The sequence below is a fragment of the Salmo salar genome, chromosome ssa22 (assembly GCF_905237065.1).
Source record: "Salmo salar chromosome ssa22, Ssal_v3.1, whole genome shotgun sequence".
In the NCBI taxonomy this organism is placed as follows: domain Eukaryota; kingdom Metazoa; phylum Chordata; class Actinopteri; order Salmoniformes; family Salmonidae; genus Salmo; species Salmo salar.
The window spans coordinates 22,777,524-22,805,496 of NC_059463.1; the positions used below are offsets into that span (position 1 = coordinate 22,777,524).

General features: G+C 41.1%; 2 protein-coding genes across 8 annotated transcripts; both read right to left on the minus strand.

The window, feature by feature from the left end:
- Positions 1-164: 164 nt before the first annotated feature.
- Positions 165-10,637, minus strand: LOC106582994 (SH2 domain-containing protein 5). Of its 5 annotated transcripts, none has more exons than XM_014166682.2 (10): positions 10,238-10,637; positions 6,243-6,383; positions 4,886-4,966; positions 4,654-4,728; positions 4,424-4,570; positions 4,101-4,301; positions 3,761-3,956; positions 3,518-3,623; positions 1,021-1,180; positions 165-919 (listed from the first exon to the last, which is right to left on the minus strand). In XM_014166682.2, exons 2-10 carry the CDS (start codon positions 6,294-6,296, stop codon positions 713-715), a joined length of 1,227 nt encoding a protein of 408 aa, XP_014022157.1. In that variant the 5' UTR covers positions 6,297-6,383; positions 10,238-10,637; the 3' UTR covers positions 165-712. The 5 variants fall into 5 exon arrangements, with proteins under 5 accessions (XP_014022157.1, XP_014022160.1, XP_014022156.1 ...); XM_014166685.2 differs by having other exon boundaries at positions 6,319-6,357; positions 10,238-10,636; XM_014166681.2 differs by having other exon boundaries at positions 6,243-6,357; positions 10,238-10,636.
- Positions 10,638-11,046: 409 nt separating this feature from the next.
- LOC106582993 (heterochromatin protein 1-binding protein 3) lies at positions 11,047-27,921 on the minus strand. Of its 3 annotated transcripts, none has more exons than XM_045705624.1 (12): positions 27,638-27,921; positions 15,829-15,904; positions 14,848-15,043; positions 14,599-14,755; positions 14,369-14,506; positions 14,116-14,187; positions 13,685-13,839; positions 13,359-13,449; positions 13,092-13,251; positions 12,831-12,942; positions 12,476-12,631; positions 11,047-12,367 (listed from the first exon to the last, which is right to left on the minus strand). In XM_045705624.1, exons 2-12 carry the CDS (start codon positions 15,893-15,895, stop codon positions 12,013-12,015), a joined length of 1,659 nt encoding a protein of 552 aa, XP_045561580.1. In that variant the 5' UTR covers positions 15,896-15,904; positions 27,638-27,921; the 3' UTR covers positions 11,047-12,012. The 3 variants fall into 3 exon arrangements, with proteins under 3 accessions (XP_045561580.1, XP_045561581.1, XP_014022154.1); XM_045705625.1 differs by lacking the exon at positions 27,638-27,921 and adding an exon at positions 16,447-16,728 and having other exon boundaries at positions 13,685-13,836; XM_014166679.2 differs by lacking the exon at positions 27,638-27,921 and adding an exon at positions 16,447-16,728.
- Between the last annotated feature and the right edge of the window lie 52 nt (positions 27,922-27,973).

Below are 27,973 nucleotides of genomic sequence, written 5' to 3' on the forward strand. Positions count from 1 at the left end.
GAAAATATAAATGGACTGTTTGAAAATTTGAAGATGTATTTTTTTAAATATGTGAATTACATTTTTATTTGGCGTACCCCAGTTTGGGAATACCTGGTATACAGTATACAATATGGCAATGCATTATGCATAAAAATATAAAACACAACAATAAACTTGTGTTCAGCAAGTACATTTATCTGTAATCAAAATGAAGAAATACTGCTAGTTCTCACAGAACACTTTAAAAGACGGCAGTGAAAAACAAATTCAAAAAGACAGCTTAGCATGAGTCAGAGTTAATGTACAAAAAAATCTTAGTCTGCAAAATCTATAAAAAATGTCCCTATATAGTCTATACAAACACACACATAATATTCCTACGTTTTAAAATAATTAAAATGTATTAAAATAATATAATTCAAACGTAGGTGAAGTAAAGTAGGTGCAGCTAAAACACAGAAGAATATACTCAAACATACATAGCTTTTTGACATTAAAACAACCCTACATCCCAGAGGCTAAGTGCCAAAATGTTACTCTACTTATCTCAATTCACCTGCTGGAAGTAAATTTGATAGTTAGAGTTGTGTTTCTATCAGAAATCTGAAAACAATAACAAAAGTGAAGCATGCAAGTTAATTATATTATATTTAAGGTGTCAGTGTAACATATGGTCAGTGTCTTTTAGAGAATGGGATATATTGATCAATCCAATGATCAGAAATTACTTTTAAACCCATTGTTTCCTCTGAGTATATTTAGAATTCTTTCTTTTGAGGCCTTGGTGTAAGGCTAAAGGCAGTGCCTTAGCAACATTCTCCTCCCACTCATAGCAGTGGTTCACACGGGCACAATTCAGCGGACAGTCCAGCTCCCCCTTGATATCGGTGCAGTGCTCTATCAAGGCAGCAATGGTGCTAAATTCTATGTGGCAGTTCTAGTATAACAACATAAAAAATACTAATTACTACATTGCTAGTGGAAAATACATTAAACTTAAAAGCAAGTCAAATATGAATAATTGACAAGACCGCTCACCTCAAGCAGGTATTTCCCATTGGAGGTGTTGTCTATTAGGTGGGTGACCAGTCCAGAAGAGAAACGAATTATGAGAGAGCCACAGCCAGGTCTCTTAGGATGGGGGCACAGCAGGTACGACCCCAGGACATCCTCTGCAAGCAGGGAGGAGCTGCTGTCACTGCAACACATGATAAGGATTTAGAGACCACTGACAGTTCAGATGAGTTCTCATCAAGTGACAGTGGTGGAAAAAGTACTCAATTTTCATACTTGAGTAAAAGTAAAGATACCTTAATAGACAATTACTCAATATAAAGTGAGTCACCCAGTAAAATACTAACAGTGGCAAGAAAAAGTATGTGAACCCTTTGGAATTACCTGGATTTTTGCATAAATTGGTCATAGATGAAGATCAGATGAAATGCTAAGTCACAACAATAGACAAACAGTGTGCTTAAACTAATAAACACAAATTGTATTTTTCTTGTCTATATTAAATACATCATTTAAACATTCACAGTGTAGGTTGGGAAAAGTATGTGAACCCCTAGGCAAATGACCTCGAAAAGCGAATTAGAGTCAGGTGTCAGCTAACCTGGAGTCCAATCAATGAGACGAGATTGGAGATGTTGGTTAAAGCTGCCTTGCTCTATAAAAAAAACTCACAAAATGTAAGTTTGCAATTCACAAGAAGCATTGCCTGATGTGAACCATGCCTCGAACAAAAGAGATCTCAGAAGACCTAAGATTAAGAATTGTTGACTTGCATAAAGCTGGAAAGGGTTACAAAAGTATCTCTAAAAGCCTTGATGATCATCAGTCCACTGTAAGACAAATCCTCTATAAATGGAGAAACTTCAGTACTGTTGCTACTCTCCCTAGGAGTGGCCGTCCTGCAAAGATGACTGCAAGATCACAGCGCATCATTCTCAATGAGGTTAAAAAAAAATCTTAGAGTGTCAGCTAAAGACTTACAGAAATCTCTGGAACATGCTAACATCTCTGTTGACGAGTCTACGATACGTAAAACATTAAACAAGAATGGTGTTCATGGGAGGACACCATGGAAGAAGCCACTGCTGTCCAAAAAAAATGTCTGAAGTTCGTAAAAGAGCACCTGGATGATCCACAGCCCTACTGGCTAAATATTCTGTGGACAGATGAAACTACAGTTGAGTTGTTTGGAAGGAACACACATCACTATGTGTGGAGAAAAGAAATGCACAGCACACCGACTTCAAAACCTCATCCCAACTGTAAAGTATGGTGGAGGGAGCATCATGGTTTGGGGCTGCTTTGCTGCCTCAGGGCCTGGATAGCTTGCTATCATCGATGGAAAAATGAATTCCCAAGTTTATCAAGACATTTTGAAGGAGAATGTAAGGCCATCTGTCCACCAATTGAAGCTCAACAGAAGTTGGGTGATGCAACAGGACAACGACCCAAAACAGAGATAAATCAACAACAGAATGGCTACAACAGAAGAAAATACGCCTTCTGGAATGGCCCAGTCAGAGTCCTGATCCTCAACCAGATTGGGATGCTGTGGTATGACCTCAAGAGAATGGTTCACACCAGACATCCCAAGAATATTGCTGAACTGAAACAGTTTTGTAAAGAGGAATGGTCCAAAATTCCTCCTGACCATTGCGCAGGTCTGATCTGCAACTACAGAAAACGTTTGGTTGAAGTTATTGCTGCCAAAGGAGGGTCAACCAGTTATTAAATCCAAGGGTTCACATACCTTTCCCACCCTGTGCTGTGAATGTTTACACGGTGTGTTCAATAAAGACATGAAAACATATAATTGTTTGTGTGTTATTAGTTTAAGCAGACTGTGTTTGTCTAATGTTGTGACTTGTCTATAGTTGTGACTGAAGATCAGATCAGATTTTTTGACCAATTCATACAGAAATTCAGGTAATTCCAAAGGGTCCACATACTTTTTCTTGCCACTGTAAGTAAAAGTCTAAAAATATTTGGTTTAAAACATACTTAAGTATCAAAAGTAAATGGAATTGCTCAAATATAAAAGTATAAATAATTTCAAATTCCTTATTTTAAGCAAACCAGAAGGCCCAATTATAATTATATTCATTTTAATGTACATATAGCCAGGGGCACACTCCAACACTCAGACATAATTTACAAACAAAGCATTTGTGTTTAGTGAGTCCACCAGATCAAAATCAGTAGGGATGACCAGGGATGTTCTCCTGATAAGTGCTTGAATTAGACCATTTTCCTGTCAAAATGTAAGGCATACTTTTGGGTGTCAGGGAAAACGTATGGAGTAAACTGCACATTATTTTCTTTATGAATGTAGTGAAGTAAAATTTGGCAATAATATAAATAGTAAAGTACAGATACCCCCCCCCCAAAAAAAATATACTTTACTAGTACTTTAAAGTATTTTTACTTAAGTACTTTACACCACTGTCAAGTGAACACTCCATAAAATACACTAGAAACTAGCATCAGTGTGAGTGAGGTAAATGCAAGAGAGAGGACTCACGTGGCAATGCCAGCCCAACACCACACTGCTTGAGCCAGAGCTTCTTCTGTTTCAGCAAGGCTCGGGGCCCGGGCTCTCCTCAATGGCATTTTGTCCTGCCCCTTTCCTGTTTCACACACAAGAAGAGAGATTCCTTAGCATCTTGTGATGATTCCATTCCAATAGGTCCCTCTAGGGAATTATTTCAACATTACCTAATGAATTGTTTCACTCTTGAAAGTGCTCTCTGCACACTTGGCCCACCTTGTGGAGAGTTTAGCTGATCCTGGAGGTGACGTTGTTTGTGAGGGCTGTAAGTGAGGGAGCGATAGGCCCCTGAGCGCAGTAGTTTGTTGCGGATGGCTCTCTTGCGCACCAGGGAAGGAGAGGAGGTGAAGATCTCCTTTTGGCTGCTTGGTTGTTCCTCAGTTGTTGTTCCGTTGTTCTTCAATGGGAAGACCTACAATAAAGACCCATAGGAAGTATTAACTGGTCAACTGCTAGGCCAGCAAAATGTACGGGGCTCAGCAAAGCAAATAAAAATAGCACAGTGAAATAATACTTTCACAATTCAGTTAAAACATAAACACATGTTTGTCCTGACCTTTTCCCCTGGGAGTAAGCCCTGAGTGGGGGCCCTTCGGAATGACACAAGGGCACTGACACTGAGAGGGAAGCCCTGGTTGAGGAGGGAGGGGGCACGGCTGGGGAGTGGGCCGACAGACTCATCCTGCGCCTCCTCTGGGTGCTTTGCCAGGTAGGACAGCTGGAAACAGCGGCACAGCAACAGGTTCAGGAACTGGGCCTGGGAGAAAACAACATACCAACAGAGACACAAATCAGACACAAGAAACTGCAGCTTAAGACACACAGAGGGATTTTGTTGACAATGATCTTGGGAGATAAAGATCCAATGCAGGTTCTTACTGCTCTGGCATGCCTAGCCTTGAAAAGGTGGCAGTATAGCTGGGCATCAGGGCTACCGGGGTTGTGGGAAACAAAGGCGAACTGGGCGTCCGAGGGGCGGGCAGTGGAAAGGGAGACCCTTCGTAGAGCATGGGCCATGAGGAGGGTCTACAGACAAGGAAGAGGAAAGTAATTCACAAAAGGAAACAAATTATGTTGATGACTTTTAAGACTGGAATTTAAACTCTTACCGTCTCATCTTCATCATACATCTTCACCCCTTTGATGGAAAATTTAAGGGACACAGACCTCCTTTTCTTGCATGTCTGTGAAAAAGACATTTCAACACCTCAGGCAAAGCTTTTCGTGTTTGCCTTCGGGCTGTCTAGAAATTCCACATCTCCACCATAATAAGTCATGAACAGTCAAAATGTGTTTTCATGTACTGCTGCTGTGTTCTAACCTGTCATTACCAGCACCTACGTTGAGAGACTTTAGCTGTGTGTGCAACTGCTGCATCTGATCGTCCAAACAGCAGTCGTCCACGTGAAAAGAGCCAACATACTATATAAACAAGAAAGACTATGTTACACATACTATAAATTGTTGATTATAGATAAACACGTAATGTAACCAATTAACAAGGTCTTAAAAGGTGCAGATTATAAGGGAAGTAGAGTCCACTCAGATTTCATCCTCTTAGGACACACTTTATTCCCCAAACTAATATACTGAACAAAAATATAAACGCAACAATTTCAAAGATTTTACTGAGTTACAGTTCATATACGGAAATCAGACAATTTAAATAAATTAGTTAGGACCTAATCTATGGATTTCACATGACTTGGAACACAGATATGCATATGTTGGTCATGGATGACTTTTTCTTTTTAAAGGTAGGGGCATGGATCAGAAAACCAGTCAGCATAGGGTGAGACATCTCCTTCGCATAGAGTTTATCAGGCTGTTGATTGTGGCCTGTGAAATGTTGTCCCACTCCTCTTCAATGGCTGTGAGAAGTTGCTGGATATTTTCAGGAACTGGAACACGATGTCATACACATCAATCCAGAGCATCCCAAACATGCTCAATGGGAGACATGTCTGGTGAGTATGCAGGGCATGGAAGAACTGGGACATTTTCAGCTTCCAGGAATTGTGTACATATCCTTGCGACATGTGGCTGTGCATTACCATGCTGAAACATGAAGTGATGGTGGCGGATGAATGGCACGACAATGGGCCTCAGGATCTCGTCACGGTATCTCTGTGCATTCAAATTGCCATCAATAAAATGCAATTGTGTTCGTTGTCCGTAGCTTATGCCTGCCCATAATACCACCACCAATGGGCACTCTGTTCACAACGTTGAAGTCAGCAAAACACTCGTCCACACGACACCATACACGTGGGCTGCGGTTGTGAGGCTGGATGGACGTACTGCCAAATCTTTTGAAACAACGTTGGAGGCGGCTTATGGTACAAAGTGGCCTAAAAAGTACATTATTTTAGAGTGCACATTACACAGGTGCACCACATTTTAGAGTGGTGCACCTGTGTAATGATCATGCTGTGTAATCAGCTTCCTGTCAGGTGAATGAATTATCTTGGCAAAGGAGAAATGCAGACTAATAGGGATTTAAACAAATGTGTGCACAGAATTTGAGAGAAATAAGCTTTTTCATGCGTATAGAACATTTCTGGGGTCTTTTCTTTCAGCTCATGAAACACAGGACCAGCACTTTACATGTTGTTTATATTTTTGTTCAGTGTAGTAACCAACTCCTATATGGGGAGGAGGAAGATAATGTTTTGCTCTGTCAGTGGATATGGCTTACCTCAGCTGACCTTGTAACTGTGCCATCCTCCCTGACCGGTGTCTCACACATCATTCTTACTCCTGAGTTAGCCTACCTCTTTATGCTGCTGTTTCTGAAGGAGTTCCCCTGAGTTCTGCAGAATCAGAATATAGCAGAGAGCTTTACAGCACCCAGCATGATCAACATTAGACATGTGAATGATTCCTACTGGTTGGTAGTGTTATTTTCCCCATGTGATAAAAATGCTTTTGTAGGCAGGTAGAAGTGATAAAATGAGCTGTGAACAATTCAAACCGTTTCATTTTAAGCTAGAAACAGGTATATTTGGTGCAATGGTGTAAAGTACTTAAGTAAAAATACTTTAAAGTACCACTTAAGTACTTTTACTTCACTACAATCATAAAGAAAATAATATACAGTACTTTTTACTCCATACATTTTCCCCTTACACCCAAAAGTACTTCTTACATTTTGAATGCTTAGCAGGACTGGAAAATTGGAGGGGTCGTGCTGCAACATCATCCCTCAGGGTCTACAATGTCATCTCTCAGAGCAGTCATCCCTCAGGGTCTACAATGTCATCTCTCAGAGCAGTCATCCCTCAGGGTCTACAATGTCATCTCTCAGAGCAGTCATCCCTCAGGGTCTACAATGTCATCTCTCAGGAAAAGTGGGGGTTTTGAAAGGAGTGGACATTTTGAAAGGAACCATATAAGGAGAAGTGTGGGTTTCGAAAGGTGCCACTCAAGAAGTCAGTCATGGTCTGCAGAGGTGACAGTAAGGAATTTTAGTTATCCCCCAATAATGTCTATTCACTCATTGTGAGCTGTGTCTTTGAACGTTACCTACTGGTAACCATGTATGTATTTTAAATAATAATAATAATTGAAATATCATTGCTGTTCTAGCAGTTATGGAATTCCAGCACTTCTCCTTATATGGTTCCTTTCAAAATCTCCACTTCTCCTTATATGGTTCCTTTCAAAATCCCCACTTCTCCTTATATGGTTCCTTTCAAAATCCCCACTTCTCCTTATATGGTTCCTTTCAAAATCCCCACTTCTCCTTATATGGTTCCTTTCAAAATCCACACTTCTCCTTATATGGTTCCTTTCAAAATCCACACTTCTCCTTATATGGTTCCTTTCAAAATCCGCACTTCTCCTTATATGGTTCCTTTCAAAATCCCCACTTCTCCTTATATGGTTCCTTTCAAAATCCGCACTTCTCCTTATATGGTTCCTTTCAAAATCCGCACTTCTCCTTATATGGTTCCTTTCAAAATCCGCACTTCTCCTTATATGGTTCTTTCCGACGCCTTCACTTTTCCTGAGCGCTGCACTGCACTGAGAGATGACATATCAGTATGTGGCAGCATAGAGACCCTGAGCGCTGCACTGCACTGAGAGATGACATATCAGTATGTGGCAGCATAGAGACCCTGAGGGATGACTGCTCTGAGAGATGATGCCGCAGCTGGATCCTATTGGAAAATTGTCCAATTCATGTACTTATCAAGAGAACATCCCTGGTCATCCCTACTGCCTCTGATCTGGCAGAGTCACTAAACACAAATTATGTTATGTCTGAGTGTTGAAGTGTGCCCTTGGCTGTCCATTAAAAAAGAAATGTCAAAAAGGAAATTGTGCCATCTGATTTGCTTAATATAAGGATTTTGAAAAGATTTATACTTTTGATACTTAAGTATATTTGAGCAATTACATTTACTTTGATACTTAAGTACATTTAAAACCAAACTCTTTTAGACCTTTACTCAAGTAATATTTTACTGGGTGACTTTCACTTTTACTTGAGTTATTTTCTATAAAAAGGTATCTTGACTTTTACTCAAGTATTACAATTGGGTACTTTTTCCACCACTGGTATGGTGGTCGATAGGAAGTCTTCAGCAATTTCCAATCACGAGACTGTCAGGTCATTTTCTGCCCCTTCTCCTCTTGGCCATATTAGGAAAAGGCCATGTGCACCTGCAATCTAATAGGTTGTTGCGTTATGTTTGATTCTTCTAATGAATTACACGCCACACATTTTCAGTAGCATACAAATCACTATTACTGGTGTGGATTTAACCAGATGTAAAAATGTATTCCATAGCCTACATCATTCAGAGCATGCAGGTATCACCCATTAGTCTGCAGGGTTGGATAGGTTACTTTCTAAATGTAATAAGTTGCAGTTACTAGTTAGCTTTCCAAAATTGTAATCAGTAAAGTAACTTTTGGATTAACCAAACTCAGTAACGTAATCTGATTACATTCTGTTACTGTTAGATTACTTTCCCCTTAAGAGGCATTAGAAGAAGACAAAAATGTATGTTACCTATTGAACGACATCTATTGCAGGATAAATCAATGTTAAAGTTTACATAGCTGGCCATATATTGATGTTAAATGTTACTTTATGGATTGGTTATGTTGGCTTCTTCTAACCCATCTCTTCCCCACTACATATAATAATATGATTAAATTATATATTTACATTAAAAACCAAAGTCTATCAGAATTCCAGTCATTCCAATAAATGTTATACCCCTTGATCTTCAAGAATAGGACTTGGAAATATGGAAGTATAGATTAGCCAAATTGTTTTGCTTGAGCATAACCCCAAAACTAAGGACTTATTAGCCAGCCCAATCTGTTGTTTATGATTTTGTTGTCATGGAGGACTGATTGGGCTCATTGATTCGAGTTGAAAAAGAAATGCTGCGCTCATGGAATGGCATGCTTTGATCGCTACTGAAAAGTACTATTTACGTGTGAAAAATTAATGCCATATGCTGCATTTGCTATAGGCCTATTGTTTACCTTTTTGTTGGTGACACTTTGATATCTTGATAGCAGTTTAAAGGGCAAATCCACAGATGAAACAATAACAAAATCGTTGAGGGATGGGCCTGGAGAAATGTAACCAATCTCAGATTAATAGACAGAGCTATGGACGCAAGGACTGGCCATCAATGATATCAAAATTATTGTTTTAACCATATTATGAGGCTATACAATGTTTGTTTACATTTACAATGTTTACAAACATTGGATAAAAACAAGGTTATATTTTGGGTTCTCATCGAGTGTGAAAGTTGAACTAAGCTCATGAGCTCATCATTTATAAGTCAAAAAATGGATGTATCAACAACAGATTGCCCCTTTAAGTCTATCAAAAGTGTGAGAGTTTGAACATGTGTCCATTAGGCCTATGGGGGGGGGGAAACTATTTTTATTCCATAGGGTGGGATCCGCACTATGCAGTTGTTGCAAGAGCGCATTTATCACTGGCTGTCCACTGGTTTCAAAAACAATGATTGATAGGCAGCTTAAAGTTCTTGAATTCAACCATTATCGGGTTCAAATACACGTTTAGATTTGTGAACAGCCACCCACAACAACCACAATCCGTGAGGCGCAAATAGCTAAATGAGAGAGCAGCAGTGTGATTCACATTAATGCGCTATGTAGATATCAATAATAAGTGATATCCGTATCGCCGTAGACTACACTGCTGTCATCCTTTACCTCCAAGCGTTTATTCAAACTGGATAATCTTTGGATGCTGACAGCAGTCGCACCATTGGAAGACATACCTTGGACTGTAGCCTACTCCTGCGCTTTTCCCGCGATCTGATTTGTGGTCAGACTCGCTCATGTGGAACAAATCTAAATGTGTGCCTTTTTTCAATGTTGATTTGAATGTCATTGAGAAAACAGAGAAATGTCAAAAATAGTTTTTTTGCAAACCTCCTTTCTGAATTTAAATGTAATCCTTGAAGCAATCTTTTAGTTTTTCAAAAGTATCTGTAATCTGGTAACAATATTTTTTGTTGGTAACAGATTACAAGGACAGTTTTTGTAATCTCTTACATGTAATCCGTTACTCCCCAAACCTGTTAAGTCTGTTCTATGAGCGCAAACATTTATGCAAGGATTCAGTTAAACGCAGATACAGCTTTGGAAAAGTAAACATGTCAATAAATCAATGCTAATCAAATCTCTTACTTTAGGGCCACAACGCTCTTTTCACCTCCGCACTCTTGTACTCCGGACCCCGTTCCACTGTTCCAAACTCTGATTTCCCCTCCCAGTCAAAGTTACCTCATCGTCAAGTTGACGCCCGCCCCGACTCAATTCAGAGTTGGCTATTCACCGGTGTGTTTGGGCGGTACTAGAAACGTTTACCTTTCAAGACATATTTGAGATGATGAAAAAAAACGTTTTTACACACGATGCGGCGATATAAATCAGGCCAAATGCAAAGGCATTTCTGTAGCCCATATTGATAGTCCATACACTCATTGCGCAACATAGGTGTAGACCTAGATATGGAACGTATTCATTACACGACTTCTGTTGCAAAACGTTTTTTAAACGGAAGCAAACGGAACGAAATGGAGTGACCTACCCGCATTTGTCTGATACACTAGTTTTAACTAATGATTAATACACCCCTTCACTGATTTGCAGCAGCCCATCCACCCTGTATTTAAATGTGTGTTAATTTCATAATTTCCCCCTTGTTCATCAACATTTGCATAAGTAAACATGTTTTGCATCTCTCTGAATGGGAGGATCCACTTAATTCACCAAATAATGACTTTAAAGCTGTATGGACATAGGCCTAATAAATTGTAAAGTTCTGGTCTATTTAATAACCCTTTACTCAAACTATCCAGCACTTTATTCATGAGTGAACCAAATTGACATCTATGGATTTGTTTTGTGTAGTATTTAAAATATATACTTTAGCTCCAACAGTAGACACGATTTCGTGTTTGTCTCCCCTTGAGACCATGACAGAATGAAGGAAGTACAAATATAGCCATTTTAATAATGACTTGGGAAAAAGCATAACATAAAGAGTACACGCATGCATGCAGGGTACGTATGAGCTACGCTCCTTCAAAAGGAAGTGTGTTATTCACAATCTTTCACTATTACACAGAATGTAGAAGATTGTATTGGTCTGCTTTCTTCCCGTTGTATAGGACACAACCAATTCACTTTGATTAACTTGTTTACACACACACACACACAAAAAAAAAATCCCCTAATACTATGCAGTAGTACTGAAAATCACAATGACAAACAGTGCTTCCTGATCAGTTAGTTTCCAATCAAATTAAGTATTTTAACCACAGGCCCAGTAATGGATGTTTCACTCAGACAATCATTTAAATAACAGAATTTGTAATAAACAATAATTCATTACATGAAAAGTTGGCTGTCATTATGCTCTCAAATTCACTTAATAACATAAGTCTCAATATCCTTTAAGATTTGAGTTCATTCCCGATTAAATGTAGAGAAATCAAAAATGTTATAGAGGAAGAAAGTTCCCAAAATGGTAAACAAATGATTTGATAAAAGGAATGTGTCCAAGTAAAACATGGTAGAGTGGACTGGGATGAAATGCAAAAATTAAAAGACAAGTCACTGATTCTGGATCTCTGCCTACATATTATCAAAATTAAGTGTGTGAGGGAAATAAAAGCAGAGATGGAAATTTCACATTTCTTTACCTAGGCAGTTTTACATATTTTAAGAGGCCATTCTACACAATGGAGATTAAAAGTTGGGTTCACAGAAATTGAACAGTTCCCAAGTACAGTAAATTGACATGAACTAATAACTGCCACATCCCAATCCCACAGAGAAAATAATTCTACAGCCCCAAACTGGAGGAAAACAATGATGCGAAAGAGAGCATGGATAGAGGCAGAGCACCGCTGTCTTCAGAGCTACAGTTAAACTTCCTCTGTTGGGCAATAGTAAACTCACTTCTTCCCCCTCAGGGACTTGCGAGCTGCTGGCTTGGCCTTCACTGCAGAATTGGCTGCTGCCTTCTTTGCAGGAGGTGACTTTTTGGGCGTTGGCCGCTTCGATGCCTTGCTCAGCTTTTTGACAATGGGCGTTTTGGGCTTGCTCGCAGGTGCAGCTTTCTTGACTGGTGGGGGTGCCTTGACTGGTGGGGGTGCCTTGACTGGTGGGGGTGCCTTGACTGGTGGGGGTGCAGACCTCTTCGTTGGGGCAGCTCTTTTTTTGCCCTTAGCCCTTGACTGACTTGCAGGCCGAGACTTCTTGCTGGGGGGAGGGCGACGCGCTTTAGGTGGTGGCCTCTTCCCAGCTTTCCTAAGGATCGTATTGAACAAATACACTGTTAGTGAGTTTCAAATGGTTCACTGCTATGTATGACAATATCAATCAAAATATTCTAAATGGATTTTATCTTGGACTCACCTCTTAGGAGGGGGTTCATCATCTGAGTCCTCTTCCTCGGACGAGTCCTCTTCCTCCTCATCAGAGTCCTCATCAGACAAGTCAACCCTCTTTCTGCGTTTGTCCTTCTCTGCCACTTTCTGCTCTTTCACTTTTTCAGGAAACAGAATGGCTGGGCTGTGGAATAAGAAGAGACAGTCTGATCTTTAACCTTTCTGTTCCAGGTGAGTGAACTTCAGGAAATACTGTTCCTGGTATAGCACATGTAATGCAATGATGTAGAGGGCAGCAATACACGTCACATGGTAGCAATGTAATGATGTACAGAGGGTAGCAATATACATCACATAGTAACCTTCCTATAGTAGTGTTCTACCTGGGGTAGTAAGGGTAGCAGAGCTGGTAGGTTCCATTTAGCCCATTCCCAGTGATCTGATCCATCCAGCCCATCATTTTGCACTTCTGCAGGGTCCTCTTCAGGTTGTTCACTGAGGGAAGAGAAGTGCCCAGGGTCAATAACACATCTTTACATCTCTGATTTAACCTAGTTAATGAGAGCGCTCCTGCAGTTGCAGGTAGGTATTCACATCTTGCCAAAGCAGTGTTTCTCTTAGGAGAGTCAAGGAGCAGGTCTTACCCACACGGTACTCCATGCTGTCCTGGTTTGTCTCTAACAGGAATTTGCGGAGTGTGGTGGTGCTGCAAGTCTTGGGTTCGTTCATTGCCACAATGGCTGTCATGATAGCGTCCTCCAGGGGCCCACCTTTCAGCAGGAACTTGCCCCCTTCCCGCTTCAGCTGTGAGAGAGTAAGAGGGGCTGAGATAAACACCTCATACAACAGAGATCCAACATCAGACTTCATGAAGTACACTGAATTGTGCATCCCTTTGGTATAAGGCTAACCTGAAACGTTCCAGAGGCACCTTTTCCAGTGATCTGCTCCAGGTGACCCTTGTCCACAGCTCTCACCAGGGCACTCTTTAGGATATCTGGCCTAGGAATGAAATAGTGACTGCATTGGAAATTCTATTTTAACCTCCACCAATAGACACCACTAATGGACATCCCATAGTTCAAAGGTACTGCATTAAACATTCTGTAGATTTGGGTTGTGCAAAGGGTTGCATTGCTGTGTCAAGTAATACTGTAAGTTAGCATGTGTTTACGTACTCCAAACAGAGAATAAGAGACCCCACCCATCCCAATATAACAGTAAAACAGGTATTTACCTATGTTCCACGTTGAGTTGAGGGAAGTGCTGCTCCACATATTTCTTGATCAGGATATAAGACGCCTCTTTGGGCTCACATAGCCGTGTGATGATCAGGGGCAGAGCATCCCCAAGGGTCTCTGCCTTCAACCCAGGTGCCACGATGATCGGCTTCTAGCACCAAACCATCACAATCAGAATCACTGTCAAACACAGTGGTGCTCTGTAGCTCAGTTGGTAGAGCATGGTGCTGGCAACGCCAGGATAGTGGGTTCAGTTCCAGTACAAAAAATGTAGGCATGCATGATTTCAGATAAAAGTGTCTGCTAAATGGCATATATTATCTAATATCCAAACTCTGCCTGCTCAAAGCCAATGGAACAATCACATAATGGTCAATTGTAATTGTTAGTGTTGAAGTTTGTAGAGAGGCGACTGAAAACGACCTACCCCTTTAGTAGTTGGTTTATTAGGGGACTGCTTCCCAATGGTAAAGCTCCCAGAAAGGCCTTTACCCTTTAGCTGTGAGAGTGAATCAAAAGGTAAAGCATCAGGAGTACGCAGGCAGATAAAACACCAGACACACAGGATATAGGGCACCACAACAAGTAACCCACAGATCGAAAACACTAAGACTGCTGCCTACCATTTGCAATTCATGTTAATACATGGTAAGCTTTGGTCAGTGATAAGGACTCCTCACCTGTTTGACAGTGCCCTTCTCCAGCTGCCTCTTGAGAGCCTTCTTGAGGAGGAATTTCCTCTTCTCTAGGTTAGGGTATTTCTTCACAATATACTTCATGACAGAATGGGCTGAGGCCCCAGTCTTCTCCTTGCAGGACTGCAGAGGAAATATGATGAGTTGCAGGTGTTGCATTCGTGGGGAATAAGGGAGAACTACATAATACAAAGGTAAGTGTGTTGTGTACAGACCTCAATGGCCTCGATGAGGATGTCGTCCATCTTAGGCAGCTGCATGGTGGAGGTGCTCTTATTAGTGAGCGTTGCACGTTTGCTGGCAGACATGGTTGCCCAGGCAGGAATGGCCCTTTTCACTGGCTTCTTGACTTTCTCTTTCACTCCATCCTCTCTGCAACCAACCAACAAAACAAAGAGCAATTAAACATGCATCTACACCAATATGGAAGCAACAACCACAGGGTATGAGCACAAGCAACTCACTCTTTCTTCTCAGACTCGTCCCCCTCAGCAGTCTTCTCTCCAGTCGATTCATCAGCTTTCTCTCCCTCAGGTTTGTCACCATTCTCTTTTGTCTCTCCTTCACCTGTGCCCTCCCCCTCCTTGGCTACTAGGGCAGTGGGTGTCATCTCCTGCTCCTCCTCAACAGAGGCAGACTCCTCAGAACTGGCATCAGGCTCTGGAGAGAGATGTGGGGGGAAAGAGAAGACAAGAGATTGAATACGTTAATTCAGCAAGCAGATGTCATGCTTTATTCACATACCACTCAACAAGAACTCAGAACAATGTCAAATATTTGAGAAGTCCGATTCCACTCTTAAACCACTAGTATGAAAGGATTCGATAAGTGACTGACAAATGGGACTCAATTGGGGGCAAGAATCAAGTCCTGCCAAGTGCTTACCATTTTCACTCCTAGCCTGTCAATGCTGGGTACATACGAACCAATGATTGATAGATTGATAGATATGTCTATCTATTACACACTAGATGACACATGAGGGCGCTGTGTTGAAACCACCTTGACTCCATCATCTTGGCACTCCCCCAAAATGGTAAAAAATAGTTTGGAAGCCATAGAAATAAAATGTATTATTTTCAACATTCGTTTTTGCCACATTTATTCTATTACAGACATTGCAAATCCCAAGTAGTGGGGACAGTAACATTAGTAATCTTAAAACATATATACTTTATAATTTAAAAAAAAATGTTTAGCTCACATCATTTTTAAGTACACATTATGGTGTATGTGAGCTAAACATAAATTTTTTAAAAAAAAGTAGATTTGTTTTTAGAGATGACTAATTGTACTGTTTCCACTACTGTGGAGTCCCAATATGGTCTACCATTTGCGTCAAACCTCTCAAATAACAATACATAGCATCAGCAATCCAGGGTTTATATACATCATTGATATGAACCCCATAGCGTTCGTGTTCATGTTGAGATTCTTGAACTCACCTCCCTCTGGTGCAGCCGAGGGGGGCATCTCCTGCGGTGGTGTCCTAGCTGCACGACGTATAGGCATGACTCCAAACTGGTGACAAGAGATACAGAGGACAAATTAAAACATTTCCTTTGCATGGTCAGATAAGTTATTAACTGCATTATTAAAATCACAATACAGTTTGATACAAAGCAACTTAGCAAGACCCAATGGTAACATCATGCAGTCGTAAAAGTCACCCACTGATTCTGCTATCCATGTGCGAGGCAACGTTAATCACGGCCTGTGCACTCATCAAATGCAAGTTACTGCCCTTTGCAAAAGTACATTATCGACCAAAATAAATAAAACCAAAATAAATAAGGAGTGTGCAATATTCTATGAAGTTTTGGAATGGTGGGGGGCATGGAAATAGTTAGCAAAAATTCATAACGAGGAAGATGCACGTCCTCAGTAATAATATGGCCATTTTGTTCATTTACCCTACACAGTAATGGCGCTGCATAGAGCTGATGGTAAATGCATCGAAATTGCATTGGCAAAGGAGAAAACGGTGCATGCATTTTTGCCAGAGCTCTATCGTCAAACACTTTTTGCAGGAACTAATAATGTACAATTATTAATATTCTTACCTTTCGACTCTCTACAAAGACGTTGAAATAAAAACTGAATCGCTCTCCTTTGTTTAGAATTCTGTTTACGTGCCCCTCCCCCTTGATCGTACACGTAGCGTCGTGGTAAGGTATTGGGCGCGTTCCAAAAGTAGTGCAGTCGTCCTGCGCATATTTTGGGCGCGTTCCTCTGCCCAGGCGTTGCTGACGCCTGCCAGAATTTAAAACGCCTCCATAGGTATTTTACGTATCAGCTAAAGGCTCGGACACACCGGTACGTTTGACATTCACCGGTAATTCGAATGTTTGCCGGCCGAGAATATTTAGCAGATCTGAACAGTGTTGGCAGTTAATCTTTTTTTGTTTTCAGACGGCAGATCACAGTCCGTCAGCCTTGTTAAAATAGTCCAAACCAGAAGGTGGCAGTAGCGTCGCTTTCTTAAGCTTTATTGTGAATGTCCCCCGGCGTAACGCTAGTGGTAGCCAGAAGAATGGTAGCCAGCATTATGAGCACAGATATAGGTATAAAAGTGTGAAGCATCCGGTTGGCGGTTCCACACATGATGAGAGGAAGCCCAGTGGCCAGCAGCGGGAGTAAATGAAGCTAGTTGGATTTTGGCCAACATTATGCTAACTTTCTCATCGATGAAACGTTTGATCTAAATACAGTTTTCGGTTACCAAAACTAAAATCTGTTAAACAGTGGACAAAGTTTTGTAGATTTTACCCTCCGTTGTTTAGGAGTGCAAGGGTGAATTGAGTTACTGCACACGCCCACTTCAGGGTAGGCGTTCTCTAAAGAAAATAAGCAAATGTATGCTAGATCGCGCCAATAGGATCTCACTGGCTCATGCTTGCCTCTGCCCCCCTCCTTGCTTTTTCTGTCCACTATGACTGTTTGATCCCATTGGAAACGACAGGCTGTGGTCTATCGTGGGTTAGTTATAAATATATTTGTTCTGAGTCTTTTCGGTCAGCCACATCTGTAGCCGCATCATTTGGCTTTGTTCTCCTAAAAGAGCCGCATCATTTGGCTCCTCATTCAAAATACTTGAAAGTCGACCTAGAAACATGAAGAAAATGCATATATCTCATGTAAAGCCCGAACAGTAGGCTACCAGTATGTCAGCTTGTGATATGCTCCTTAAAATAAAATGTTTATTAGTTCGCCAGCTAAATTTATTATTTACCGTCTTCAGAGAATGATTTTGTAATTTATTTGCTGATAATTGTTGTTTGAAGCTCGCGAAACTTCCTGGAACGCTTGCGAAACAGACCAGGCCGGGGTTTGAGGAGTCAATGATAAGTGAAAAATAGTTCCTTAGTTGTTAATTTTCTCGAAATCCAAGGCCACAACCTGGATTCTAGCAAATGTCTTAAGTAGTTGAATATGTTATTACTCCAACCTCATGAGTGACAAGCTAATACGTTTCTATTTTCATCAAAAACAACTATATCGGAGTGCCTTTGATTTGACACATGCGCAGTTCGGCACGAGATCACCGTTAGACCTAATTACGTGTTTCTGCACATGAGTTTAGCGAGCCAACGTCTTCATGACATCGTCTACAAGCGTCATCTGAGATTTATATCGGGAGAAGCAGTTTCTGCATACCTTCATACTGTACTGTCTTTGGTAGCAGTATGCAAATCATGAAGGCAAATTAATGAATCTTTCACCGATGCGATTCCCAACATTCACCAAATTCGCGAACGACTTATTACTAGTAGCCAGCCAATGTTAACTAACAAACTAGCTGCGTCAATGCGGCTACTGTTGTACAAAGCCCTTTTTGTAACTAGCCAGATTGTATTTCTATTAATTTAACCTTTATTTTATCAGGGTCATACTGAGACCAAGGTCTATTTTACAGATGAGCCCTGAATTACATATATTACAGAAAATACACACATCAATATATAAATACAGAATGCAAGGAGAAAGAATATCATGGTCATAAAAAACAAACAACAGTAATAAGGTCCTCAATCAGCTTTCTGAATTGTCCTAGAGGCACCAGAACATCAAATGTAAGAACATGTTGAAGAGTGTTCCACAAATAAGGTGCAAGAAAACTAAAAGCTGATTTACCTAACAGTAGAGACCAAATACGTTTCCAGTGGTAGCCATCCCTGAGACCAGCTGTGGTAACTCATGTCTAAAGTTTAGTAATGATGTTAAGTATAGTGGGACTTTTTGTTAAAAGGCTTTACAAATTAAAACAAAGCAATGTATCAACCCATGTGACATGGAAGAGGGACAACAAACTTTCTGGTAGAGAATGCAGTGATGAGTACTAAAATTGTCGCCATAATAAAACGTAGTGTACTATGACTAACTGAATCTAATGGCTTTATGAATGTAGCTGCCACTTCATTACACAGTGCATTCGGAAAGTATTCAGACCCCTTGACTTTTTCCACATTTTGTTACATTACAGCCTTATTTAAAAATGGATTAAAACAAAAAAATATCCCTCAATCTAGACACACAATGACAAAGCAAAAACAGGTAATTTTTTGGTGCAAATGTATAAAAAAACTTAAATATCACATTTACATAAGTATTCAGACCTATTACTCAGTACTTTGTTGAAGCACCTTAGGCAGCAATTACAGACTTGAGTCTAGGGTATGACGCTACAAGCTTGGCACACCTGTATTTGGGGAGTTTCTCCCATTCGTCTCTGCAGATCCTCTCAAACTCTGTCCGGTTGGATGGGGAGCGTCGCTGCACAACTATTTTCAGGTCTCTCCAGAGATGTTTGATCGGGTTCAAGTCCGGGCCACTCAAGGGCATTCAGAGACTTGTCCCGAAGCCACTCATGCATTGTCTTGGCTATGTGCTTAGGGTCGTTTTCCTGTTGGAAGGTGAACCAGTCTGAGGTCCTGAGTGCGCAGGAGCAGGTTTTCATCAAGAATCTCTCTATACTTTGCGCCGTTCATCTTCCCCTTTTTTAAAATCCCCACAGCATGATGCTGCCACCACCATGCTTCACCGTAGTGTGCCAGGTTTCCTCCAGATGTGACACTTGGCAATCAGGCCAAAGAGTTCAATCTTGGTTTCATCAGACCAGAGCATCTTGTTTCTCATGGTCTGAAAGTCTTTAAGTGCCTTTTGGAAAACTCCAAGCGGGCTGTTATGTGCCTTTTACTGAGGAGTGGCTTCCGTCTGGCCACTCTACCATTAAGGCCGGATTGGTGGAGTGCTGCAGAGATGGTTGTCCTTCTGGAAGGTTATCCCATCTATACAGAGGAACTCTGGAGCTCTGTCAGAGTGACCATCGGTTTCTTGGTCACCTCTCTCACCAATGCCCTTCTCCCCTGATTGCTCAGTTTGGCCAGCTCTAGTAAGAGTCTCGGTGGTTCCAAACTTCTTCCATTTAAGAATGGAGGCCACTGTGTTCTTGGGGGCCTTCAATGCTGCAGACATTTTTTGGTACCCTTCCCCAGATCTGTGGTTCGACACAATCCTGTCTCAGAGCTCTACGGACAATTCCTTCGACCTCATGGCTTGGTTTTTTCTCTGACATGCACTGTCAACTGTGGAATCTTATATAGAAAGGTATGTGCCTTTCCAAATCACGTCCCAACAATTGAATTTACCATAGGTGGACTCCAATCAAGTTGTAGAAACAATGATCGATGGAAACAGGATGCACCGGAGCTCAATTTTGAGTCTCATAGCAAAGGGTCTGAATACTTGTGTAAATAAGGTATCTTTATTTTTAATAAAATGACCATTTCAAAAAATATGTTTTCACTGTCATTATGGGGTACTGTGTGTAGATTGATGAGGGAAAAAAAGCTATTTAATCAATTTTAGAATAAGGCTGTAATGTAACAAAATGTGGAAAAAGTCAAGGGGTCTGAATACTTTCGGAATGTACTGTAGATGGTTGCCATAGGACCAATAGGAATGTCGACTGAATAATCTGCTTTCTACCATTTAGCGAGAGGCAGGACCTATTTCTATAGACGAAGCCCATTTTTATTAACTAATGAATATGCTTTTAAGTAGTTGAACACCGTGAAAAGGCCCTATTTAAAAAATAAAAAAAATTGCTCCCTTTTTGCAGAGGTCTGTGCTCTCTGATTGGCTAATCTCTACTGACAACCGAGTGGGCCAAAACATTCTACGAGTAGAATCGGCCAGAATGTTCGGTAGGTAGACAGTAGTCATGTCAAACGGTACCGGCGGGGGTTGTGAAAAACACAACAGGCATTGAGCGCATTTGAGTGCTAAGGCTAAAGCAACCAACTGTAGACGAAAGTCGAGGATTGAAGTCAGGGGAGGTAGGTGCAACTTCGACAGCCGAAAGTCGGACGCTAACTGTGGTTTTCCAACAGCAAGGTTTAGATCAACATGGCAGTGTTGTTTAACTTTTTGGGGATGGGGTTTCCAACCCCAATATCATTAACTCTCAAACTGAAATCCTGTGTGTACATTGTAAAATCAATGAACGAGAGAGCCTCAAATATCACATCCATTTGTTTTTATCCACTAGCCTGCTATATATGAATCCCAGCAAAGTTGGTTCCTGTTTCAGTAATGTTCCAGTGGGTCAAACAAAAACACCATATGATTGGGTGACAACAGAGCCTCCCACAATGCAGGCGATGGCTGCAGGATGAAGTTGGCAAAGCGCAATTGCAGAAACTTGCAGTTGACTGCAGTCAAAACTTCATGACCTTCGATCACATGATTTTGTAAAGTTCATGCAGTCGACATAGGCGCAAGTCGGACAATTTGAAAAAGCAAAGATGGGCCCTGACTTGACAAAAGTGATCTACTTGAACGCACCCATTCTTACCAGTGTGTTTTCACCTTAACCACATATGTTATAGCAATCTGTCAGTCGATGACGTGGCATGCAGAATTGGTTGATGTATGCAACATCAGAGCAGGGGAACGAGACCCATCAGGAATGACATTGAAACGCTATAGCAAGCTTCTACAAGTGAACACAAAACAAGATTACTTGGAACTCAAATGTGAGGTGGCATTTAAGGCATTTAGCAGTGGCACTCTGCAACTCAGAAGATTGCTATATTGTTGATAAGATGTTACACACTTCTCCAGGCATTAAATTAGATTATCTGTAAAAAAAAAAAAACTAAATAAAAAAAGACAACCTGGAACACCACTTGTGGATCTGCAAAGCATCCACAAATGTTCCAGGTAGTCATCATTGCAGTCACACTGTACAGATGAGCAGATCTCAAAAGGCCTGGAGAAGTGTCTAACATCTCAGGAACTAGGGATGCACGATATATCGGTGAACATATCAGAAATGGGAGATATTAGCTAAAAATGCCAACATCGGTATCAGCCTGATGTCTAGTTTAACGCTGATGTGCAACACCGATGTCAAAGCTGACGTGCATACCTATATAACACAGATAGATGAGAACATCTTTGCATATAACGTAGGTACATGACGTAATGATGCCACGTAAAATTTTGCGCTGCACGTGCAACACAGCATTCCTAACCTAGCCCATAATATCTGCTGTATGGATCGAGCAGTCAACAAGTCGAGCAGTCATTTGAAAGAGTAAGGACATTTCAGCGAGACAACTCAAAGGTGAAATCCATTAACGCCAAGATAATGTAATTCATTGCCCTTCACAATCAACCGTTCTCTGTCGTGGGTGATGTTGGCTTTCGTCAACTGGTCGAGCACTGGTACACTTTTTTTTGAGGGGGGGGGTACTATTTTTCAGATTTTGCCCTACCGGAGTTACAAAGTGATAGCATCACATTTGGACCAGCAATATCAACCCCATGAGGATGCTGAGTCTGACAGCAAAGTGGGTCGTCAAGGATTTCGTACTGAGGAAAGTCATATTGCATGCTCATGAATATGTTGGTTGTCATACCGCTGCTGCTATTTGAGAACAAGTTTGAAACATGAACACACTAGCTAGCTCCATTTGAACAACTGACTCTAGAAATAAGATCATCAACTGCGCCTGCAGCAGACGTGATACCCTCTGTCATGGTATTGAAACACCAGCTCAACAAAACTGGCAGGGATGTCAACAAATATGCACAAAATTTGAGAAGCTTTATGTGCCTATGGAACATTTCTGGAATCTTCTTTTTCAGCTCATGGAACATGGGACAAACACTTTACATGGTGCATTTATATTTTTGTTCAGTGTAGTATTCGTATTCTAAAGCCATCGATTCTGTCACATAACAATGGAGTGTGCATGCCCATTCTGACTTCGTCAATGCTAAGCTAACCAGTTAGCTAGCAGCTAGTGTGTGGCGTAAGTGCTGACTAGTTTATATGGAGTGAAGATGGCCCCTTTTCCCGACGAGGTGGATGTTTTTACTGGCCCACATTGGCGAATGAAACAGTTGCCCTTGACAACAGTTTGCCCCGACAACAAAACTGCCCACACAGGCTGTGAACAAGCGATTCGGTGGCATTCTCTCCTTACTGTCGCCGCCATGCTCGATGCTATGTACAAGGACCGCTACTTTGATGCAGACAAGAAACAGGGTTTACGTGAAATGTTACATACACAGCTGGACAAGATGGAAACGGACACAGTGACAGTGCGCACCGAGGAAGAGGCCACGGACAGATAGAGCTGAAACTTCACCGCTTGACATGTATGACGCAATCCTGGTTCAGAATGAAACAACGAAACAGCACAGCAAGTGAAAGAAATAGGTTTAGATTATGTTTTACTGGTAATGGGGCCATACGTAAATGAAAGAAACAGGTTTAGATTATGTTTTACTGGTAATGGGGCCATACGTAAATGAAAGAAACAGGTTTAGATTATGTTTTACTGGTAATGGGGCCATACGTAAATGAAAGAAACAGGTTTAGATTATGTTTTACTGGTAATGGGGCCATACGTAAATGAAAGAAATAGGTTTAGATTATGTTTTACTGGTAATGGGGCCATACGTAAATGAAAGAAACAGGTTTAGATTATGTTTTACTGGTAATGGGGCCATACGTAAATGAAAGAAATAGGTTTAGATTATGTTTTACTGGTAATGGGGCCATACGTAAATGAAAGAAACAGGTTTAGATTATGTTTTACTGGTAATGGGGCCATACGTAAATGAAAGAAACAGGTTTAGATTATGTTTTACTGGTAATGGGGCCATACGTAAATGAAAGAAATAGGTTTAGATTATGTTTTACTGGTAATGGGGCCATACGTAAATGAAAGAAATAGGTTTAGATTATGTTTTACTGGTAATGGGGCCATACGTAAATGAAAGAAATAGGTTTAGATTATGTTTTACTGGTAATGGGGCCATACGTAAATGAAAGAAACAGGTTTAGATTATGTTTTACTGGTAATGGGGCCATACGTAAATGCCAACAAAATAACTTTTTTGGTCAGTGTGTGTGACCTTTATTTAACTAGGCAAGTCAGTAAAGAACAAATTCTTACTTACAATGACGGCCTACCCTGGACGAAGCTGGGCAAATTGTGCACTGCCCTATAGGACTCCCAATCGCGACCGGATGTGATACAGCCTGGATTCGAACCAGGGACTGTAGTGATGCCTCTTGCACTGACATGAGGGTGCCTTAGACCGCTGTATCCATGTGTGGGTGTTAACTATTTAACTGTACTAGAATGCTTAAAAAAAGTCACTAAAATGTTAAATATCGGTATCGTTTTTTTGGCAAGGAAAATAGCGGATATCGGTATTGGCCAAAAATGTAATATCGGTGCATCACAATCAGGAACCACATCAATATTATACATCGCTAAGAATCCTCTGATGTGCAGCTCAATTGCAATGAAGACAACCTGAAATGAAACCAGAGCATTTGAGGGATCGTCCTGATCTACAAGTCACCTTACATCCAAAATAACTCCTCATAACTGAATGTGATCAAGGTCAGTGAATCTATGAAGGATTTTGCTCTGATCGATCCCCTTGCACTGCAATACTTGCGTTCCCTCCAGTGTAACTTGTGGATACTCCTTGGACTAGAGTCTGTAACCGTTTGGTGACGGTGTCACGCCCCGAACTGGAGACAGCAACTTACATACATTTTGGTACCTGCTAGAATGTTTAACTTTACCCAAGCAATACATGCTTCCTGAGACATGAAACACTTCTCCAGGTATTGTGAGATCAAACTATTTGTTTAGCATGACAAAACCCAACGGCATGAAACAAGATGACCTACTGGAACTACTTAAAATGACACAACGACTAGGTTCCAGTTTAACAACGTTTACTAAACCGTATTTCCACAGTACATAGTTGTCATTGCACTCAGGCCAGGTCCATCAACAGAGAGACTTCAGCGTAGGCATACTATTAGATTGATAGCAGGGATACTTAAAACATTAACTAAATGAATCTCCCACTTTTCTTCAAAGACAAATAAAACAAAATAATTCAATGTCCAAAGTATTATTTAAGTTGCCCATTACAAATGGGATGTGTGACAAAGTTTTTATTTGTATTACTCAAGCTGCCACATTCCATTACCGAGTGCCTTTAGGAGCACAAGACCGGATACTCCCTTTTTAGACAGACAGTCAAGAAAGCTGTTCCTTTGTGGCCGACCACAGAATCGTCTGGATTTTCTGTGCTTGAAAAAATTTCTTGACGCTACTAATCTCAAGACGAAGTCTTTGCTCTGTGACAGACTTGGTTGACTTGACAGCATCAACGAAGGAGTAGTTGTCAGTGACACAAACTATAGGTAGAATGTGCCGTTTTGTCTCACCAGTGGTAAGCTCTGAGAACAGAGTTGCTAGAAAGATGGCATTGTCAATTCCATCCGCAATAGCAAGGGTTTCTCCAGCAAGTGTGCTTCGGACAACACTTCTGATCCTTTTTGACTGCTAATAGATAGGTGAGAATCTTCCTTCACCCATTAACACGATTAGATGTCCACCTTGTGTGCCTCCATCTGTAAGGTTCCCTAGGGAAGCATCACTGAAGACAAATGGTTTTAGCTGCAGGCAGAGGTCAGATGTGAATGTCCCTTGACAGCTCTGTTCCCTGTAAAAATACAGATGAGGTCCATGGAATGAAGTTTCCATTTTTTATGGCAGGTCACGGTAAGCAGCAATCTGAGTGACTCTGAGGCGCATGTCGGTGAGTCTTTTGGGAGTTCTTTAGCAGCCAGCTCCTCAAAACCTCTAGAAGTGTTTTTGGCACTATACCAGTTAAGGATTATTTAAGGGTACACTCCGACCTTGTTGAGACACATTTTTGGCCAATCTCTTTGACTTCCTCAAACATTCAATTTTTCCTCCAATTACTGAGCTCATCTAGTTTAGCTGAGTCAAATGACAGATACTTTGTTTCAAGTACATCATTTTGAATGTCATTCTGTGTTTCTCGATTTTCCATTGGTTCAATTTTGAGATGATCTACAAGTGACAGGTCAGCTGACCCTGTTGTATCAGAACGTGTAGCTGGTTCAGAGTACTGCAAGTTGTACCACTTCTGGTGATTTCCTTTCTCTTTTCCTGCTCGTCCAATGACGGTTGCTGTGTGTGGAATACCAGTTTCTCTGTCCATGTATTTAATGGTTTGTCCAGTTTTCATATTGGAACAACCATGTTGTCTTAACACATGTGGCTGTTGAACGTTTTCCTCATTTGAACCCTCAACAGTATTACTTGTTTCTACTCCATTTCTTGTGTCCGTTTCAGTGTCCATATCACTGGATGCACATCTGGTAGGTTTGTGTCTGTTAATGTGTCCTTTTTGTAATTTGTAGTCAGAGGCTGATTCTCAGCAACAGCCGCTCCATCTTTTTTGATCATTTACTTTCACCCATCGTGAGTGTTGCACCCTGACAATGGTGCCTCACAAATATCACCACACCATCTTGGCCAATGTCTACTCCTTTCCACTCTTGACAGTCAACTCGTTTGTAGTAGACTTTGTTTCCAGCCTCGTACTTCTCATCGGTGGGTCAAAGCTGTTTACGCAGTGCCTTGCGAATTCTCTCTGAACACTCAGCTTCTGTGAATGCTTTTCTTGCTGCATCTCAAATCAAATCTTGTCAACAAGTACAGAGGGAAAATTAGGGTTCTGCCCGAAAAACGAGTTGGTATGGGCTGTAGCCATGAACATTGTGCATTGAGGTTTTTTTTTGCCATCAAAGCCCACTCTAGGGCTGTTTTCCAGTCACATTGTCTTGCTTCACTTGTCTTGCTTCACTTTCAGCATAATCTCTGTGAGTGTTCGATTGTGTCTCTCCAGAAGTCCATTGCTCCATGGACTGTATGCAGCAGTTGTCTTTATATCCATGTTGTAATTTCTCCAGCCATTTCTCTTATTTAATTATTATTGAATTCTCCTCCATTGTCACTGTACAATTTCTGGGGCGGGACATGCACACTTATCCAGGAATGAATGAAATGCTTGACGATTTCACTGGGTTTCTTTGTATTCACAAATGCTTCCAGCACTGAAGCGTGTGAAGTGGTTGATTATGTGAAGGTACCAAACACTTGGTCCTAGCTCGTGTAGATTTAGACACTGTTTCATTGTACTTGGAAGCCAGCTGAGAAATTTCTGAAGTCTGTCAACTGTAGCATGTCAAAACTGTTTGTAAATTTTTAACAATACTAGCTTTTCCTGTGTTCCTGTTCTTTGTGACTGTTAGAATCTCCATGAGCTGTGTCTGTAAGAATCTCATTTTTTACATGGACTCTGTATGATGTACTTGTCTAAAATGTTTACACAATAGTGACCTGAGGTAGTAAGTTCAAGGGTCACTGGTTGTTTAAACACCACTGCCTTGTCATTTTTATGTCTAGTACAGCCTTCTTGAGGGAAGCTTTGCTTAATAGTAAGGGGACATCTGTAGGGACCACCTGTTTCAATGTGACACTTAGTCTGACCAATTTTTGCTGGCATCTTGACTCTCTTGGTAGAAAAGACGATTCTCCCATCTCCAAATTTGAAAGCGCTGTTGCTTGGTGTCAATCATATTTTGTACTCTGACATAGCCATCAAGGCATTTTGCGCCACACACTGTGTGTACATGCAGTATCGATCACAGCAGATCCTAAGGATTCAACTATAAAGATCTCAGAAGCAGATGTTTGAAAGCAGTGTAATGTTACACTGCTCTCTCTGTGTTTACATTTTCCTCTGTTAGTTAAACGTGCTCATTTTTATGAGGAGTCTTTAACCCAATGGTAAGTGCTTTGACAAATAGCACATTTTGATCTCCATCCATACCTGTCCAGTGGATTTGTGGCGGGCAATGGCGCCCTCGTCTGGTTATCTTGAGAACGTGACTTGTTGGCGCCTTTTCTCTGATGCGTCACACTTGCATTCCATCTGTTACTGGCGCGAGACGACAATTCACCAAAGTATTTTTAGTGCCGAATTCATTGACTCAAGTCAGCACAGTACAAGCAGGGCTTATCTCCCTACCATCCAGACAGGCAGTATCTAGCAACTTGAAAGCTGCATCCAGGAGAACCATGTCGTACTTGCGCATCCTATTGTACCGCTGTTCGAAATCAATTATGTAGTCCGTCAACGCAACAGAAATGTCTCTAGGGACTGTCA